Genomic DNA, 18,978 nt, shown 5'->3' with positions numbered 1-18,978 from the left:
CTATTTCGAAGTTAACTTCGACGTTAGGCGGCAAGACGTCGAAGTCGCTAACCTCATGAGCTGATCGGAATAGCGCCCTACTTCGACATTCAACGTCGAAGTAGGGACCGTGTAGACGATCCGCGTCCCGCAATGTCGAAATTGCTGGGTCCTCCATGGCGGCCATCAGCTGGGGGGTTGAGAGATGCTCTCTCTCCAGCCCCTGCGGGACTCTATGGTCACCGTGGGCAGCAGCCCTTAGCCCAGGGCTTCTGGCTGCTTCTGCCGCAGCTGGGGATCTATGCTGCAGGCACAGGGTCTGCAACCAGTTGTCAGCTCTGTGGACCTTGTGTTGTTTAGTGCAACTGTGTCTGGGAGGGGCCCTTTAAGGGAGCGTTGCTGTTGAGTCCGCCCTGTGACCCTGTCTGCAGCTGTGCCTGGCATCCCTATTTCGATGTGTGCTGCTTTGACGTGTAGACGTTCCCTCGCAGCGCCTATTTCGATGTTGGGCTGAGCAACGTTGAAGTTGAACATCGACGTTGCCGGCCCTGGAGGATGTGTAGACGTTATTCATCGAAATAGACTATTTCAATGTCGCAACATCGAAATAAGCTATTTCGATGTTGGCTGCACGTGTAGACATAGCCAGACTGAGCAAAGGCCCAGACGGCCAACACCCATTTGCTGCTGGTGGGGTTTCCCTACGGGGACTGCAACCAATGGAAACTCAGCACAGTGACCTACTGGTCAGGCGGTGGGCCAAGGCCTATGGAGAAGAATGGGATTTTCCCTCCGCATATGGAAAACTATAAGAGGGGCCCTGGCAGCACTTTCTTTGTTCTTCAGTCCTGACGAGTTAATCCCCGTCCTGTTACACGTGGGATTGGGTAAAGGTGTGTGTGTCCCTGAGCGTGGACGGGACGAGAAGTGTGTGCAGGTAACAGGACAGACCTGAGCTGGATCACAACTCTGGCAGGAGGCTGATGCTGGGAAGATGGGCCCTGCCTCCCGAGCCTGAGGGCGTGTGGCTCTCACCAGAGCCCGTCTCTGACCCGCGCCCTCCTGCAGCACAGCCAGGGCCTGCGACATGTCAGGGTCACAGAGGAACTGCTGTTCAGGGGTCTCCTGTGCTGTGTGTCTACTGCAAGCGCCCCTCAAGGGCCATTCTGGCCACCCGGCCTAGTTCCCACAAGTGTGAGCTCTCCTTGTTAGGGGCCAGGCCCTGCCCCGAACAGCCAGGGCAGGGCCCTGCCAGCCACCCAGAAGCCTGTGTCCCCAGCCCTCTGTAGAGCTCTCACTCCCACCTCTCTCTCTCCCGCCGCCTGGCTTTGTAAACCACTGCCTGTGGCTTCCCTTCCTTGGACGGATATCGCGAAGGAGCAGGGGCCGTTTCTCCCTTTCCCCTGTGAAGTGCCCAGCGCAAGGGGCCCTGAGCTGGAGTGGAGGCTCTGGAGGCTTTTGCAATACAGTGATCACAAACAATAACCACCATAATCCACCCATGTCAGACCGAGGTCACGTTGTGCTGCCTGCTGGAGAGCGTCAGTAACCTGAATGCAGCTGGACACAGTGCCCCTGCTTGGCTCAGATGTGACAATTTGTTCAGCCTCATCCCAGTGCTGAGAAGCCCAGGTGTTCCACTTCGGAGAAATCCCCCATAGCCAGAGGAGCAGGAAAAGCGCAACTCTGGGAATCCAAGAGCCCTCCCGCCGGGGCACTGCTGGGGAATCTGGCTCAGCTGGGACACTGGATTCCAGTTCCACCTGGGAGATAATATGAGGAGATGAACTGAGCTTGATAGAGGAAAGCCACTGCCAACACTGAGCCAATCAATACCCTTCCTCGGGACCCCTTGTGCCTGTGCAGCTGTGCGGGGAAGGGGAAGCCTCTGTCCCAGGGACAGGCCTTCAGAGTACTCATTGCACTGGGTCTTTGTGGTGTTGTTCCTTGTCCTAAGCCAGTTCCCCGGAAGAGACCCCGGGGAGGGTTGTCAGTGGGAGCAGAAGTGGAGTCCTGGAGCTGTCAGCTCCCAGGAGCTGGGAGCGGACAAGCTGCAGCTCGTTCTGAAAACTTCAGATTCTCCTTCAGAGGACAGCCAGGGCTCAGACTGCCTCTTGCAAGCTTTCCTCTGCCTCCCGCCCAACCAACCGGCCCTGCCAGAGTGGGAATCTATTGGCATTGTGGCTTCACAGACAGACTGTGATTATGGCAAGGAAGTCCAGCCTGCTGGGCTCTCTCTCACGTCCATCACGCTCAGTTGTCTACTACCTACCCAGGTATTCTGGGCATTTACAGCTTATCAGACATGATGGAGACCTGGGCGGTGGTTCTGGTTATTCTTCGTAATTAACTACACATTTCAAATATACACAGAGCAGCCAGTTACTGAGTGACTCAGCAGAGAGCTGCAGAGGATTCATATCCCTTTGGGAATGTCCCTTAATTGTGGTTTAACCCAAAGCTGGGTAAAAATCTGAGAAGCACAGACAGGTCTCCAGCCTGTCTTCATTCGGATGCTGCTTCTCCCGCAGAGATTGAGTGAGCCCCACTGGGACGGCACAGAGCTGTGTTATAAGTGGTGTACACCTTGGTGTCTATCCTTGGCGCAGGATAGTGCTGCAGATCCTGGGGTGAGAGAGACGAGGAACACAGCTACTTGAGGGGAATTCCCAGTGAGGACACTTCTGTCTCAAAATTCACAGGTACCCGTCTGCCTCTGCTCCATACACCCCATACGTTCATGTATCAGAGTTATACATTCTGATTTTCAGTGGAATTGAATGTTGTCTAGTTTGTGTTTTATGAGACAGAATAAATATAAATTCCTGATCTTCTTTCTTTGTTAATAAATTGGTAGGTCTCAAGGTCAGAGGAAAAATTTAGATCGTCCAGTCTGACCTAGCTTATGACATGGACCATAAAATTTCATCTCATTACCGTTGTTTTGAGCCCAATGACTTGTGTGTGACTAACCTGGTCCATGGTAGGATTTTACACGATTGAATTATAGAGCTGTAGAGTGAGAAGTGATTGGAAGGGTCATCTAGTTTAAACCTCTGATGAGATGAAGGATTTGGTCCATCTAAGCCATTCAGGACAGATGACTATCCCTTCTGCTTTGGAAAACCACCAGAAAAGGCATTTTCTCAGGCTCCAGAGGGGTCCGTTACATTGTCCTCCTCCTCTGACTATTTGGAAGATTTTATTGACGTTTCATCAAAATCTGCTAGGATGGAGATTGAACCCACAGACTCTGTCTCACTTCCCCTCAGTTATCTCTTTTCTAAATTAAATGCACCCAAGTCCTTCAGGCTTTTCTTGTATGTCTTGTATGCTGTCCTGTGGATCATCTTTGTCTCTCATCTCTGAGTCCTTCCCAGATTCTCTACATTCTTCCTATGCATTAGACACACAACCAGCGCTGAGTGTCATTGAGTTACAGAATCATAGATTAGATTTGGAAGAAACTTCAGGAGGTTATCGTATTCATTCACGGCTGAAAGCAGGACTTCCTGTGACCACGGATAGCTATTCCCTCCCATGGCTTGCGTGCTCTGCTTGCAGTAATGCAACCCAAACGGCATTTTCTTTTTTGGTGACAGCAAATAACTTCCCACCCGAGAGATCTAGCTATGCGAGCATAACCCCTGTGCAGAAAGCATGCAGTTACAGGAGGAATACTCCTGTGCATCAAAGTCCAAACTTTCTGGGTGGTGGATTACCCATATGGACCGAGAGCCCCTACCCTTGGTGTAGATGCTGTCTACACTAAAGCTTTACAGCAGTGACAATGTACAAGTGTAAGCAAGCCCTCAAGCAGATCTTCCAGAGATGCATCCAGTCTGGATCTGCAGACATGGAGAGCTGAAGAATCCACCACTTCCTTTCTCTGTTTGTTCTAACAGTTAATGACCCTCACTGCTAAAATATCAGTCCCTTGTTCCAACTGAAATTTGACTTGCTTGGGAACAGCTCTGCCTTCGTCTGGTCAATTACAGAGCCCATGATTACCCATGTTTTTTTCTCCCCTTTGCTTTTCCCATCCAGACAATTTATGAAAATTGTGGACAGCGTCAGGTCTAGACCTGATTGGTGCAAAACCATGCCAAAACCAGCTCCATTCCCTGGCCACAGCCCATTAACAATCCCTGTCTGGGTTTATCACTTAGCCATTTTTTAATCTATTTTATGTGTGTAACAATGTTCAGGATTTTATCAGGACAGTATCCTGTACTAAATCAAATGTCCAGGATATCAAACATTATTGCCTCTGCATTCTCCCCTTGACCAACCAAAAGTGTCCTCTTATTGAAGGATGACAATGAGAGATTTAAGGAGATTATTTGACCAAACTGGTTTCCCATAACCCATCTTGTAGATTGGTGTTAATTACAGGAAGGCCTCCTACTCCATGGATTTGTGGTTTTACTTATTCACGGTCTGCCGAGCCAGTTCCTAGTGCCGTTCTGAGCCGCACTGCACCGTCCTGAGCACATAGTTCAGCGCCTCATTAGTAATCTTTGAAATATGGCTATTTCGAAGATTTGTGCCTATGTAGACACAGCCAGAGTGATGCAGACAGTTGTCAGCAGGTTAAGAAGGGAGAAACATGAACATTAAGCCAGAAAGTGAAATTACTGGTCTGGCTGGCAAGTGGTCACACTGCGGCCTCGGTAGGTTGGAGTTAAAGTTGATCGTGTGATCTTTGTGTTCTAGTTCGGCTCTCAGTTTACTATCTTTAAGTTAAACCTGCTTGTTGACTCTTAAACAACAAGCAGTAAAATGTTCTTTGCAGACAATGTGTTGTTTCTGTGTTACAAACACCTCTTCACATCTCCTGATATTTGCATTTTTTGACGTTCACAGACTTTTCTGGAAGGTTACCACCGCAAATGGTGAGGCCTTCCCGTATAATCCCAAACTTCATTTTATCTAATCCCATGCCCACCTTTCCATTGTTTGCTAGTATCAAAGTATTCTCTTTTTGTTTGCCTTCATTTTTAGTACCTTGTATTTACTTCAGAACTTTCCTGTATTTGCTGGTTTTGTCTTGTTTTATCATGGCTCTGCTACTGCATGTCTGCACACTTTTGGTTCTGAATGAGACGTGTGATTGATTGCTCACTTCCTAACTCTGGTGTTCATAGCTATAAGGTTCTACTATAGATGCTGTTTAATGTCCTTGATAGTTAATGCACTGAGAAGTATTTCATCCAATCATACTGAGAACAGGGTAGGCCCACTGCTCAGTGAGGAGGGAGAAACAATGTCAGGAAACTTGGAAATTGCAGAGGTGCTTAGTGAATGTGAGTGGGAGGGAAGTAAGTTTAGAAAAAAAATTAAAGAGAGCAAGTTAAAAATTACTGAGAAAAGTTAGACTTTTGCAAGTCACCTGGGCCTGATGAAATACATTCTAGAATACTCAAAGATCTGATTGAGGAGATATCTGACCCTTTGGCTACATCTACACTAGCACAAATCAGAAGATAGGAGTAAGGGGATTTCGAAGTTGGCAGGGTCCTTTTGAAAAGGACCTCTGTCTGGACAAGCCACGTGGGAGCGAAACGCAGCAATTTTGAAGAGCCGCGGCCAGTGGCATGCTAATGAGGCACTGAATATGAATTTCAGCACCTCATTAGTAATCTTCATAACGGCCATTTGCATGGCCATTTCAAAGGGTTGTGCTAGTGCAGACACAGCATTAATGGGGCAAGTAATTAAGGAATTCATCTGCAAACATCAGGAACTTAAAAAGGTGATAGGGAACAGCCAGCATGGATTTGTAAAGAACAAATCAAGCCAGACCAATCTGATAGCTTTCTCTGATAGCATAACGAGCCTTGTGGATAAGGGAAAAGCAGCTTCATACATATAGAATGGGAAGCAACTGTCTAGGAAGGAGCACTGCGAAAAGGGATCTAGCAATCATACTGGACCACAAGCTGAATATGAGTCAACAGTGTGATGCTGTTGCAAAAAAATCAAACATGATTCTGGGATGCATTAACAGGTGTGTTGTGAGCAAGACACGAGAAGTCATTCTCCCGCTCTACTCCGCGGCACTAAGACCTCAGCTGGAGTATTGTGCTCAGTACTGAGCACCGCTTTTCAAGAAAGATGTGGAGAAATTGGAGAAGGTCCAGAGAAGAGCAACAAGACTGATTAAGGGTCTAGAGAACATGAGATTTGCGGGAAGACTGAAAGAGCTGGGGTTTAGTTTAGAAAAGAGAAGACCGAGACAGGACATGATAGTGGTTTACAAATGTCTATAAGAGTTTTCCAAGGAGCTTCTGTAAGAGGGCCACATCCTCCCTGAGTGAACTGAGCTTGTCAGCTCTGGCCTTCCTATTGATGGGCACTGACTTTGTTTCATGAGTCTGCATGATTATACCTGCACCTGGAATCTCCATTCCATTACATCTGGTGAAGTGGGTCTTTGCCCATGAAAGTTGATGCTGCAAAAATTCTGTTAATCTATAAGGCATCACAGGACTTCTTGTTGTTTTTGCAGATACAGAGTAACACAGCCACCCCTCTGATGCAAGGAGGAGGAAGAAAAGCTATTCTAGGCCTCTGAGGATAGGACAAGAAGCAATGTGCTTAAACTGCAGCAAGGGAAATTTAGGATGGACATTAGGAAAACCTTACTAATTGTCAGGATGGTTGAACATTGGCATAAATTTCCTACAGAGGTTGTGGAATCTCTCATCACTGGAGATATTTAAGAGCAGGTTAGACAGACATCTACAGGGATTGTCTACATGGTGCTTGGCCCTGAGGTGAGGGTAGTGGTCTGGACTCAATGTCCTTTTGAGGTCTCTTCCAGGTCTAGTGTTCCAAGACTCTATGATTTTACTAAATGCAAAACAAAACTATTTATTGAAAGCATCTACTTTTTCTGTGACATTAACTCATTCTCTTTCTCTCTCAAAGAATTAACCTAAACCTTTCTTAGGATTTCTTTTGTTCTTAATATACTAATATACTTTATACTTAATAAAGTGTTAATCTTTTGTATTAGTCTCCTCTGTCATATGCCCCCTTTCTTGTCTCTTTAAACAGTGGCAGACTTTTCATGCTGTCCACATCTGGCAGACTCCTCAATTCTCACAGCCTGTCTTGGAAATCCCCTTTCTATCTGCAATAACCGTTATACAGACAGGGTGACTGAAACTGAGCACCTATCCAGTTTATTTTCCACAGGATTCTTTTGGCCTCTGAACATTGTCATTGCTCTGATCACTGCTGTGAGTAAGCACATATTTCCACTGAGATGCTACCAATGACACTGAAGTATTTTCCCTGTGCTGCATTCGCAGAAGGATGTTTTCCGTGGAACATGTTTTAGTAATCTTTTTATTTTCTCACTCATGTTTTCAGCAGCTGAGTGAGTAGGGAATGGCCCATTCCATGGAGCTCTTTGACTGGCTTTCATTGCATTAAGGAACAATGATGGATAATGAGTATTCACACTCTTATTTTCTGCTGGTTCCTGATGAGCTTTTCCCCAGCATGACCTAAGGGAGTTATTGACGCATGGACCAACATCCCCAGTGGAATTGCCCTTCATAGGGTCAGTTGTTCCTAATTCATCTTTCTTGATAATGAAAATGTGCCCCAGGTCTTTACACAAAGTTGTCGCCTTTCTGGATGGTGGAATCGTGTCTTTTCTGAAACAACATTTTCAAGGAACAACATCACCTGTGGAATTGACTTTCATGGGGTCAGTTGTTCATAATTTGTTTTTCTGATGTTTAGGGAGTGGCAGACTTGCTTGACCCGGGACAAGTGGCTCTCTATGGTTTTGGCTTTGTTGGTAGACTCTACTGTCGTCAGGCTGGAAACCTGTTAGATAAACATCTCTCAGAGAAGATGTGAGCAAACGTTTTCAGGCCAGGCCCCCCTTTCCAGCCCAGCAATTAGCCAGGACTCCCCAGCCTGTCTAATAAAGTCCAGAACAATGGAAATGTGAATATACTCACACAAAAACAGTAACATATTGCAAAATGTTTAGTGAGACAGTGAGTGCTGTATACGTGTGTAAAAACTCTGTCCTGATGTTTCAAGAGGCCGTTCCACCCACTCCATCTTGGGGAAAAAAAACCCACAACAGCTCCCCACTGTTTAAAGAGACAGCTTCTCCCCCCTGCCCCCCCCCCTGCAGCCAGCCCCCGGCCTTTCTGCAGCCCTCCTGGGCTATGTTAAACAAAAGGACAAAACAAAAATCAACACAATTACACTGTATTAAGATGCCTGATCTCTCCCCATAGAAGCTCACCCCACTCAGCTGCCTCTGCCCCACATCCCCTAGTGCTCCCAGTGGATTTTGGCTCCGTAGGGGCAGGAGGGCTGGAAGCACAGGGCAGCGTAGCCTAGAAAGGCTGTGGCACGATGGCCTGGGGCAAGGGCAGGGGATGGGAAATGAAGCCAGCAGACAAAGGCAGGAAGGCAGGCGGGCGTAAGCTGACTGAGGTTGTGGTGAGGCAGTGGCAGGCCCTCACAGGAGTAGGGGGAGATGATTGTGCTGCACCCCTCTTTTGAAATTTCATTCCCCCCAAGAGGGCGTGCCCCCCAGTTTACACACCTCTCATCTAGATGATCGCACCCAATAGTGATCAATGGCTCAATGTCTGGTTGACTGACGGTTTCAAGTGGAGTGCCCCAATGATCAGTTCTAGGGCAGGTGTTGTTTGACATCTTTATTAATGACCCCGACGAGGGGTTGGGTTGCACCCTCAGCAAATGTGCAGATGACATTAAGCTAGGGGGACAGGTAGATACATTGGAGGGTCGGGACAGGGTCCAGAGTGACCAAGATAAACTGGAGCACTGAGCCAAAAGAAATCGGATGAGGTTCAACAAGAACAAGTGCAGAGTGCTGCACAGGGTGGAAGAATCCCAAGCATTGTTACAGGCTGGGAACTGACTTGTTAAGTAACAATGCAACAGAAAAGGACCTGGGGATGAGAGGCTGGATATGAGTCAATAGTGTGATCTGATGGGTTTAGTCCTACTATGAGGGCAGGGGGCTGGACTTGATGGCTTTTTAGGTCTCTTCCAGCTCTATTGTTCTATGATTCTATGATTCCTACCTTTTATTCCCCTTCATTCAGCACTGGGGAGGCTACGTCTGGAATATTGTGTCTAGTTCTGCCCCCCAACACCAGTTAAAAAAAAAGGGTGTGGATTTATTGGAGAGAATTGAGCAGGGAACAACAAAAATTCTTAAGGGGCTGGAGCCCATGACATGAGGACAGGCTGAGACATTTGGGCTTATTTAGTTTGCAGAATAGAAGACTGAGGGGCAATTTGATAGCAGCCTTCAGTTTCCTGAAGTGGGGCTCTGAAGAGGACAGAGCCAGGTTATTCTCAGTGTTGCAGATGACAGACCTAGAAGCAATGGTTTTCAGTTGCAGTGGGGGAGGTATAGGTAGGATATTAGGAAAACTATTTCTCCAGGACAGCGATGAAGCACTGGAACAAGTTACCTAGAGGGGTGCTGGAATAGCCATCTCTGGAGGTTTTTAAGTCCCAGTTTGACAAAGTTCTGTCTGGGATGATTTGATTAGGGCTGATCCTACTTTAGGAGATGACCCCCTCCAGGGTGGAGCCTGCTGTAGGGTTGGTCCTTTCCACCCTAAAAGTCTATGATTCTTTGGAGCTAGGTCCTGCTGTGAGGGCAGGGGATAGGGATCGGTCACCTCTCATGGTCCTTTTTGGTTCTAGTTTTCTAGATTCTGTGTTGTGTCTCATATTAATATCTCTCCTTCCAGGCACTTGTACTTTGACCATCACCCAAGACCCTGGGCACACACACGAAGTCAGAAAACGTACAGTACATGTGGAAGACATCGTACTGCCTCAGAGTAAAACACCTTCTCTTCTACGCCATGTCAGATTCCAACACAAGTTACTTCACCAACCCCTCCACCTTCATCCTGCTGGGGATTCCTGGACTTGAGGCATCCCATGTCTGGATCTCCATTCCCTTCTGCGCCATGTACACCATAGCCATCCTGGGGAACTTCACCATTCTCTTAACTGTAAAGAGAGAACCGAGCCTCCATGAGCCCATGTACTATTTCCTCTGTGTGATGGCCATCAATGACCTTTTGCTCTCTACGTCCGTCCTTCCCAAAATGCTGAGCATCTTCTGGTTCAATTCTAGGGAGATCAGTTTCAGTGCCTGTCTCATCCAGCTGTACTTCATTCAGTGCTTCTCAGTGATGGAGTCTGGGATCCTAGTGGCCATGGCTTTCGATCGCTATGTGGCCATCTGCCATCCCCTGCGACATTCCAGTATTGTGACCAAACCTATGGTGTCCAAGATCAGCCTGGCCATAGTGTTGCGAAGTATTCTGCTAGTAATTCCCAGTCTCATCTTGGCAAGTCAGTGGCCATATTGCAGATCAAACATCATCCCCCACACATACTGTGAAGGCATGGCCTTGGTGAAGCTGGCCTGTGCCGATATCCGCATCAGTAGTTACTACAACCTCGCGTTGACATTCTTGATTTTTAGTACAGACACATTTTCCATTCTTCTGTCCTATATCCAGATCCTCAAGGCCATCTTCATGCTCCCCACAAAGGACACCTGGCTAAAGGCTTTTAGGACCTGTGGCTCCCATCTCTGTGTCTTGTTAGTCTACTGGATCCCAGCTGACTTCGCCATCCTCACACATCGGTTTGGCCAGAATGTGCCCCTGCATGTCCATGTGCTCATGGCCACCCTGTACCTCCTGGTACCCCCTATGCTAAACCCCATCATCTATGGAATGATCACCAGACAGATCCGGGACAAGCTGTTCTAGGCACTTTACTGACACAGAGATCTAAAGTCTCGTGCTGGTGCCCAGGCTCTCAGAGTGAGGTCCTAGCAGATTTGGATGGTCATATGCTGCTGGGCCTTCTTCCCTAAATGACCCACCAGACTGCTAAAGAGACATAAACATTTTCCTGACCTTAGTGCACTGTGACAGGGTGACAAACGGGGCAATTGATCTATGCACCACTCATTTACTCACCCCGTGGCTATTGCTGGTAACTAGGTCATAGAAAGCCTGCCCTTCACCTCACCTCTTCTGCCAATACTCTGCCTCTGGCCCACATCTTCTATCAAGGCTCTGCCCCTGCTCTGCCCCTTTCCCCAAGGCCACACCATGTCACTTGGCCCTCTCTTCCCTTCCCACAGTCCATATGAGTGGAGATGATGTTGGTTCTGCAGTCCATAGTTAGCAATTACCTGCCTGGAGCACTGTGTCAATATTTTGTGTCAGCTTGTGGCAAGTCACTTTAAGGGCATTGGCTTGACTAGATTTAAATATTTAAAGTATATGGTTCATTTGTTACTAACTCTGCAGTGCGACAGAGACCTTGCAAGGACTCCTGAGTTCCAGGAGGCGAGCAGGTTCTAGAGGGTTACTGTTGGGAAAAACGTAGGTTTTGGATGTCAATCTCACTCATCTTGCCTAAAAGCCATTGACTGACCCATCCTTCATGATGTCATCTACATGTTATTGGGGCCATGTTACAGTTTTGGTTTTCACAACACCCAATGCCAAAGATTTCCACGTGCTGATTGAGAAGAAATACTTTGTTTTCTCAATCTGCTGCCTGTGAATTTCACTGGCTAGACCCTAGAGTTAGGGGAAGGACTAAAACCATTTTGGGCAGTTTGAAAGTGTGCTTGGCAGTTTGATAAGTTTGCAAGATATGAACTGGGAGTGCTTTCTTCCAGGTGGGCTTTCAAAGGCTGATTAGTTTTGAGGAGAGGCCTTGAGCTGGGTCTAACCAGCCACAGCGAACAATGTAAGAAGGCAGCCACAGCGAACAATGTGAGCAATGAACAGGGAGTTTGCCTGGTAGCTCACCTTGGGGGGATCCCCATACCTGTTGTCCCTTTCTTACAGGTTTCTGTCTTTTGTGCCCTTCAAGGTGGCACTAGTAGCAGCATTCTTCAGTCTACGTAGACTATGGATCGTGCCCTTCGTAGTTCAGTTTGGCATCCTCATTTGCAGTGTCGGCTGTGACTCTGAAGACCCACATGAGAGTGACAGTCCTTGCTGCATCTGTTGTATACGTAATGGGTGTCTGGCAGGTCCTTGCTGTGCTTTCTGTGGGCTCGCTTCTCCTCTGCTAGCTGTGTGATCCTCATCTCACTCTTCTGAAGGCCCTTGTGTAGTTCCTGCCTCCATCTGCTGCGATCGTCTGCCAGCTCCTCCCAGCTGTCCGGCTCGATGTCTACTTCCCTGAGGTCTCTCTTGCAGACATCTTTGTAGCTCAGCTGGGGGTGTCCAGGTGGTCTTTTGCAAGAGGCTAACTCACCATACAGGATGTCTTTTGGGATCCTTCCATCATTCATCCTGTGGACGTGGCCAAGCCAGCGGAGCCGATGCTGCCTGAGGAGGGTGTGCATGGTTGGGATTCCAGCTTGCTCAAGGACGGCTGTGTTGGACACTCTGTCCTTCCACGGTATTCCAAGGATGCGCCTGAGGCAGCGCAAGTGGAAGACGTTCAGCCTCTTTTCCTGGCGGGTGTACAGGGTCCAAGTCTCGCTGCCGTAAAGGAGGGTGCTGAGGATGCAGGCTCTGTAGACTTGCATTTTGGTTTGAGTGTACAGCTTGTTGTTATTCCACACTCTCTTGCCGAGTCTGGACAGAGTTGTGGCTGCTTTACCAATCCTCCTATTTAGCTCAGTCTCCAAGGACAGGGTGTCAGTGATGGTGGACCCAAGATAAACGAACTCATGGACGACCTCTAAAGTATAGTTGTTAATGCTGATTGATGGAGAAACAGCAATGTCCTGAGCAAGTACATTTGTCTTCTTTAGGCTGATGGAGAGCCCAAAGTCCTTATGTGCTTTGGAGAACCGATCCAGCAGCTTCTGAAGCTGGTCTTCTGTGTGTGACACGACAGCAGCGTCATCTGCAAACAGCATATCTCTGATGAGGACTTCCAGCCCCTTAGATTTAGCTTTCAGCCTTGCAAGATTAAACAGTTTCCTGTCAGATCTTGTGTGCAAAAAGATGCCCTCTGTTGAAGATCCAAAGGTGTGTTTAAGGAGGAGTGCGAAGAAGATCCCGAGCAATGTCAGAGCAAGGACGCATCCTTGTTTGACGCCGCTCCTGATTCTGAAAGCATCCGATAATGTGCCATCGTATTGGATGGTTCCTCTCATGTCTTCGTGAAATGACTGGATCATCTTGAGTAACCGTGGAGGACAGCCTATCTTGTGGAGCAGTTTGAACAGTCCATCCCTGCTGACCAAGTCAAAGGCCTTGGTCAGGTCGATGAAGGCTATGTAGAGTGGCTTCCTCTGCTCCCTGCACTTCTCCTGCAGCTGCCTCAGAGAGAAGACCATGTCGACGGTAGATCTCTCTGCATGGAATCCGCACTGTGATTCAGGATACACCCTCTCAGCAATCTTCTGGAGTCTGCCGAGGATGACGCGAGCGAACAGTTTACCAGTGACGCTTAGGAGGGAGATTCCACGGTAGTTGTTGCAGTCGCTTCTGTCTCCTTTGTTCTTATACAACGTTACAATGTTAGCGTCGCGCATATCCTGTGGACACTCACCCTCTCTCCAGCACAGGCACAGCAGCTCATGCAGGGGTTCCAGGAGAGTGTCTGTGGCACACTTGATTACCTCTGGTGGTACCATCCTGACCAGGGGCCTTTCCAGCTGCAATGCTGTCAATGGCTTTCTTCAAAAGAAGCGCGATGCACTCCTGGAGTACAAACGCTCACCGAGCCAGAGTACCCAGCAAGCACTTATAGAGGCCAGAAGAACAGTACAGCAGACAGCCAGGCGCTGTGCCAACAACCACTGGCTCCAGCTATGAAGCAGCATCCAGACCTGTGCTGACTTTGGTAATCTCAGAGGACTGTACGAGGGTACGAGGAAGGCATTAGGACCCACCCAGAACAAGATGGCACCTCTGAAATCCAAATCTGGTGAAGTCATCGCTGACAAAGCCAAACAGATGGCGCGCTGGGTTGAGCACTACTCCGAGCTGTACTCGCAAGAATTTTGTGGTTGACGAAGCCCTTGATGCCGTCGAGCTCCTACCAGTAATGGACAAACTGGACCAAGAGCCGACTGTGGATGAACTGAATAGAGCCATCGACAGCATTGCAGCTGGAAAGGCCCCTGGCCAGGATGGTATACCACCCGAGGTAATCAAGTGTGCCGCGGACACACTCCTGGAACCCCTGCATGAGCTGCTGTGCCTGTGCTGGAAAGAGGGTGAGGTTCCACAGGATATGCGCGACGCTAACATTGTAACGTTGTATAAGAACAAAGGAGACAGAAGCGACTGCAACAACTACCGTGGAATCTCCCTCCTAAGCGTCACTGGTAAACTGTTCGCTCGCGTCATCCTTGGCAGACTCCAGAAGATTGTTGAGAGGGTGTACCCCGAATCGCAGTGTGGATTCCGCGCAGAGAGCTCTACCGTTGACATGGTCTTCTCTCTGAGGCAGCTGCAGGAGAAATGAAGGGAGCAGAGAAAGCCACTCTACGTAGCCTTCATCGACTTGACCAAGGCTTTTGACTTGGTCAGCAGGGATGGTCTGTTCAAACTGCTCCACAAGATAGGCTGTCCTCCACGGTTACTCAAGATGATCCAGTCGTTCCACGAAGACATGAGAGGAACCATTCAATATGATGGCACATTATCGGATGCTTTCAGAATCAGGAGTGGTGTCAAACAAGGATGCGTGCTTGCTCCGACATTGTTCGGGATCTTCTTCGCACTCCTCCTGAAGCGTGCTTTTGGATCTTCAACAGAGGGCATCTTGCTGCACACAAGATCCGATGGGAAACTGTTTAACCTTGCAAGGCTGAAAGCTAAGTCTAAGGTGAGAGAAGTCCACATCAGAGACATGCTGTTCGCAGACAATGCTGCTGTAGTGTCTCACACAGAAGACCAGCTTCAAAAACTGCTGCATCAGTTCTCCAAAGCGTACAAGGACTTTGGGTTTACCATCAGCCTAAAGAAGACGAACGTACTCGGTCAGGATGTTGCTGAATCCCCATCAATCGGCATTGACAACTATACGTTAGAGGTTTTCAACGAGTTCGTTTACCTCGGGTCCACCATCATGGACACCCTGTCATTGGACACTGAGCTCAATAGGAGGATCGAAAAAGCGGCCACAACTCTGTCCAGACTCAGCGAGAGAGTGTGGAATAACAACAAGCTGTACACTCACACCAAAATGCAAGTCTACAGAGCCTGCATCCTCAGCACCCTCCTTTATGGCAGCGAGACTTGGACCCTGTACGCCCTCCAGGAAAAGAGGCAGAACGTCTTCCACTTGCGCTGTCTCAGGCGCATCCTTGGAATATCATGGAAGGACAGAGTGACCAACACTGCCGTCCTCGAGCAAGCTGGAATCCCAACCATGCACACCCTCCTCAGGCAGCGTCGATTCCGCTGGCTTGGCCATGTCCACAAGATGAACTATGGAAGGATTCCAAAAGACATCCTGTATGGTGAGCTAGCCTCTGGCAAAAGACCTCCCGGACGCCCCCAGTTGCGTTACAAAGATGTCTGCAAGAGAGACCTCAGAGAGGTAGACATCGAGCTGGACAACTGGGAAGATTTCGCAGACGACCGCAGCAGATGGAGGCAGGGGTTACACAAGGGCCTTCAGAAGGGCGAGTTGAAGATCAGACAGCTAGCAGAGGAGAAGCGAGCACACAGAAAGCACAATAAGGACTTGCCAGACACCAACTACATCTGCAAGAGATGCAGCAAGGACTGTCACTCTCGTGTGGGTCTTTATAGTCACAACAGACGCTGTAAATGAAGTCCTCAATTGAAACTTTAAGGGGCGCAATCCACAGTCTATGCAGACTGAAGGATGCCTACTAGCTCTTCTTCCAAACACCGACAAGGCCGTGTTGTACATTGTATCCCTCAGATGCTGCCATCTGGATGTCACATTGGCACCCCCAGGGTTGCTGTGCAAATTCTCCTCGAGGGTCGCTCTGAACTTTTCAGCTCTCTCTGAGTTAGCCGTCTTTCTGGCCTCAGTGTTGGGCCTTCCAGTTGGTTTAGAGTGGTGCAGCTTCTTGGGAATCACCTTGAGTTTGGAGCAAACCGACGAGTGAGCTGTATCGCAGTCAGCACTATGATAGCTGAGTGTCAGAAGGACGTTTTTAAGGTTATCACATTTAGCGATGACCACGTCTAGTTGATGCCAGTGTTTTGAGCGTGTGTGTCTCCATGACACTCTATGCTGTAGCTTGGTTTGGAAAAATGTGTTTGTGATGCACAGATTGTGGTACGTGCAAAGTTCGAGAAGACGCTGACCATTTTCATTCATTTTTCCCACACCAAAGTGGCCTAAGCAGGAAGGCTACAAGTCACGATCGGCTCCAACTCTCGCATTGAAGTCACCCAGAATGTACAGTTGTTCACGAGCAGGTATTTGCGCTATGGCAGCACTAAGCATGTCATAAAACTTGTCTTTTACTTCCGGTGTGGCATACAGGGTTGGGGCGTAAGAGCTGATCAGGTGGACAGGACCGGCACAAGTTTGAAGTATGACATGAAGGAGTCTTTCTGATCTGCCCATGACTAATGTCACCATTTGTAGAAGGGTGTTTCTGATGGCAAAGCCAACACCATGCTCTCTGGGTTCTTCTCGGGCTTTACCCTGCCAGAAAAAGGTGTAGTCCTTTTCCTTTAGAGATCCCGAATCTGCGAGACGTGTCTCTTGCAGAGCAGCAATGTCAACTTGGAGCTTCTTTAGTTCCTCATTGATGACAGTGGTCTTTCGGGTGTCGCTGATGTCCTGAAGATCTACAGTCAGACCTGTCAGCATGGTTTGCACATTCCAGCAAGCAAGCTTAAAACTTTGATGGTTTCCTTTTCTTGTTGATTTTCTTATTGGTTTGCCTGGTGCTCAGCTTTCAGGTCACTTGTCAGGTTTGGGAGCCTTAAGCCTCACGCACCCAGTGAGGCAGGTGAACTGTGGCAGGACCGTACCCTATTGACTGGGGGCTGCCCAGCTTGAGGTGGGGGGTGACTGTCCAATGAGATGTGATGATCTCTCCCACCATCGGATGCAACCCCTGGCGCTCGTTCTCTCCGCCAATCGAGCAAGAGCTTATAATGTGTTACCTCCCGTGTTGGTTCAACGCTGTTAGCGATGCTGGAGTACCTCTCCAGGCGCGAGCTTGGGCGATTATTTGGACCCTGGGCTGCCCAGACGCGACTGTTTCCCTCTCGGCTTTACTGATATAGTCCAAAGGAGAGGATAACCTCTACATCTGGTACCAGCTCAGCTGCAGGAGTTGCCGGGTCAATGCCAGAAGTTGGCACAGAACTGCCTTAGGACTCCCCTCCGGATTTTCTGTCAGGGTTTACTCCCTTAGCCTTGCTCCTTCCCAGGATAACCCACAAGGCAGTGGGGCATGGAGAACGTGGGTACGGTCCCACTACCTCTTGCACCTCCCTGGCACCACATGTCCCCAAAGCTCCCCATGACGACCACCTCACCTCCCCAGGACCCTCCTCCCCACCCCACCCCTCTGCCTCTCATCGGCTACCGTCACCCCCCAGATCCTCCCTCCCTGTCCCCTTTTCCCCCATCCACTCCCATGTCTCCTGACTGCACCACACTGCCCCCATCAGTTCTCATTGCCCCCAGGTCCCCCTTCCCCTGGCCTCTCCGCACCTGGCCACACGCTGCTGCAGCCCCACGTCCTCCAGGAAGGCGCCGATCTCTCAGCCCAGCTGCACCCTGTGTCCCAGCCAAAGCCATCAACTCTTCATCTGGCTAAGGCTGTCCCTGGAGCACCACAGATCTGGTGCAGCGCGTGCATGCAGGGAGCGCAGGACTGGGCCTGGAAGCCATGCAATCTGGGCCAGCACGGCGCAAGCAGCCTCCGTGGGTGCTGCCATCCTCACAGCCGTACCAGACGCCCCTAAACCACTTGCCCACCACTGACATCCCTCGATCTCGCCCCCGCTGCTCCTCATGCTGCAGCGGGTCCCTCAGCTCCAGCCAGCAGTTGGGGATGATGCTGCCTCTTACACCTGAAGAAGTAACTAGCTCCCTCTAAGCTCCTCCTCTGAACTCCCCTCTCAAAACTCCCTCCTGTTTGCATGCTCCCTGGTCGCTTGCCAGCAGGGCGTTAGAGCTCTGGCCTACCTGAGAGATCCCCTCCCTCTGACCACTGCTCAGCCAATCGGCGCACAGCCTGAGCACATGGCCTTTCAAACAAACAAACACACAGCTCAGCACTCCAAACACCAAATAAACAGACAAACACAGGCCCAGAACCCCCAAACCCAGGCACCCACACACTCCAGAGAGCCACTTACTCTTTAGTGTCAAGGTGGCACTAGAAACATCTAAAGAAATTCTCTGAAGAAAGGGGAAAAGTGGATGGTGACATGTCTACTGAGAAGCTGTTGTGGCCTTCATGATACGTGCCATGTTTGTCTTCCTCCCACACGATAGAAAGAATTTTCTATGTCCCAAGTGCAAGCTCATTGCCATTTTGGAAGAAAAGGTTAGAGGACGTGAGGCGCAAATATCAACCCTCAGGTCCATCAGAGAAGGTGAAGAATTTCTGGATAGAAGGCACCACTTAGTACTGCAGGGACAGGAGGCTGTTCAATACAAGGAAGAGAACTAGAAGCATGTTACCTCCAGGAGAAGAAAACCAATTCAGGTCTCTCCAGTTCCAGTGGAGTTAACAACTGCTTTCAGCCTCTCTGCACAAGTGATGCAGTGGAGATAGCTAGGGCAGATTCCTCACAGGGAATGGATCAGAAGAAGACCCCATGGATTATCAGGCATGGGATGCGCAGTCCTAGAGATGTGGGTTCTACAGTCACCACCCCTAAGAGAAGAAGACGGGTGGTGGTTGTCAGGAGCTCCCTCCAGACAGGGACAGAGTCATCCATCTGCCAGCAAGACCTAGAATCTCGGTAGATTTGCTGCTTACCAGGAGCTAGAATCTGGGATGTTACAGAG

The 18,978-nt window shown here is 49.2% G+C and overlaps 1 protein-coding gene across 1 annotated transcript; it reads left to right on the top strand.

The window, feature by feature from the left end:
• Positions 1–9,818: 9,818 nt before the first annotated feature.
• LOC142001684 (olfactory receptor 52E4-like) lies at positions 9,819–10,793 on the top strand. The gene has a single exon (XM_074977198.1). It carries the CDS (start codon positions 9,819–9,821, stop codon positions 10,791–10,793), a length of 975 nt encoding a protein of 324 aa, XP_074833299.1.
• The last annotated feature ends 8,185 nt before the right edge of the window (positions 10,794–18,978 follow it).

The sequence above is a fragment of the Carettochelys insculpta genome, chromosome 1 (assembly GCF_033958435.1).
Source record: "Carettochelys insculpta isolate YL-2023 chromosome 1, ASM3395843v1, whole genome shotgun sequence".
Lineage (NCBI taxonomy): Eukaryota > Metazoa > Chordata > Testudines > Carettochelyidae > Carettochelys > Carettochelys insculpta.
This window is presented reverse-complemented; position numbering and strand designations above follow the sequence as displayed.

What these genes read in the sequence shown, in the direction of transcription:
- LOC142001684 (XM_074977198.1), top strand. Translation starts at nt 9,819, where the DNA reads ATGTGGAAGACATCGTACTGCCTCAGAGTAAAACACCTTCTCTTCTAC.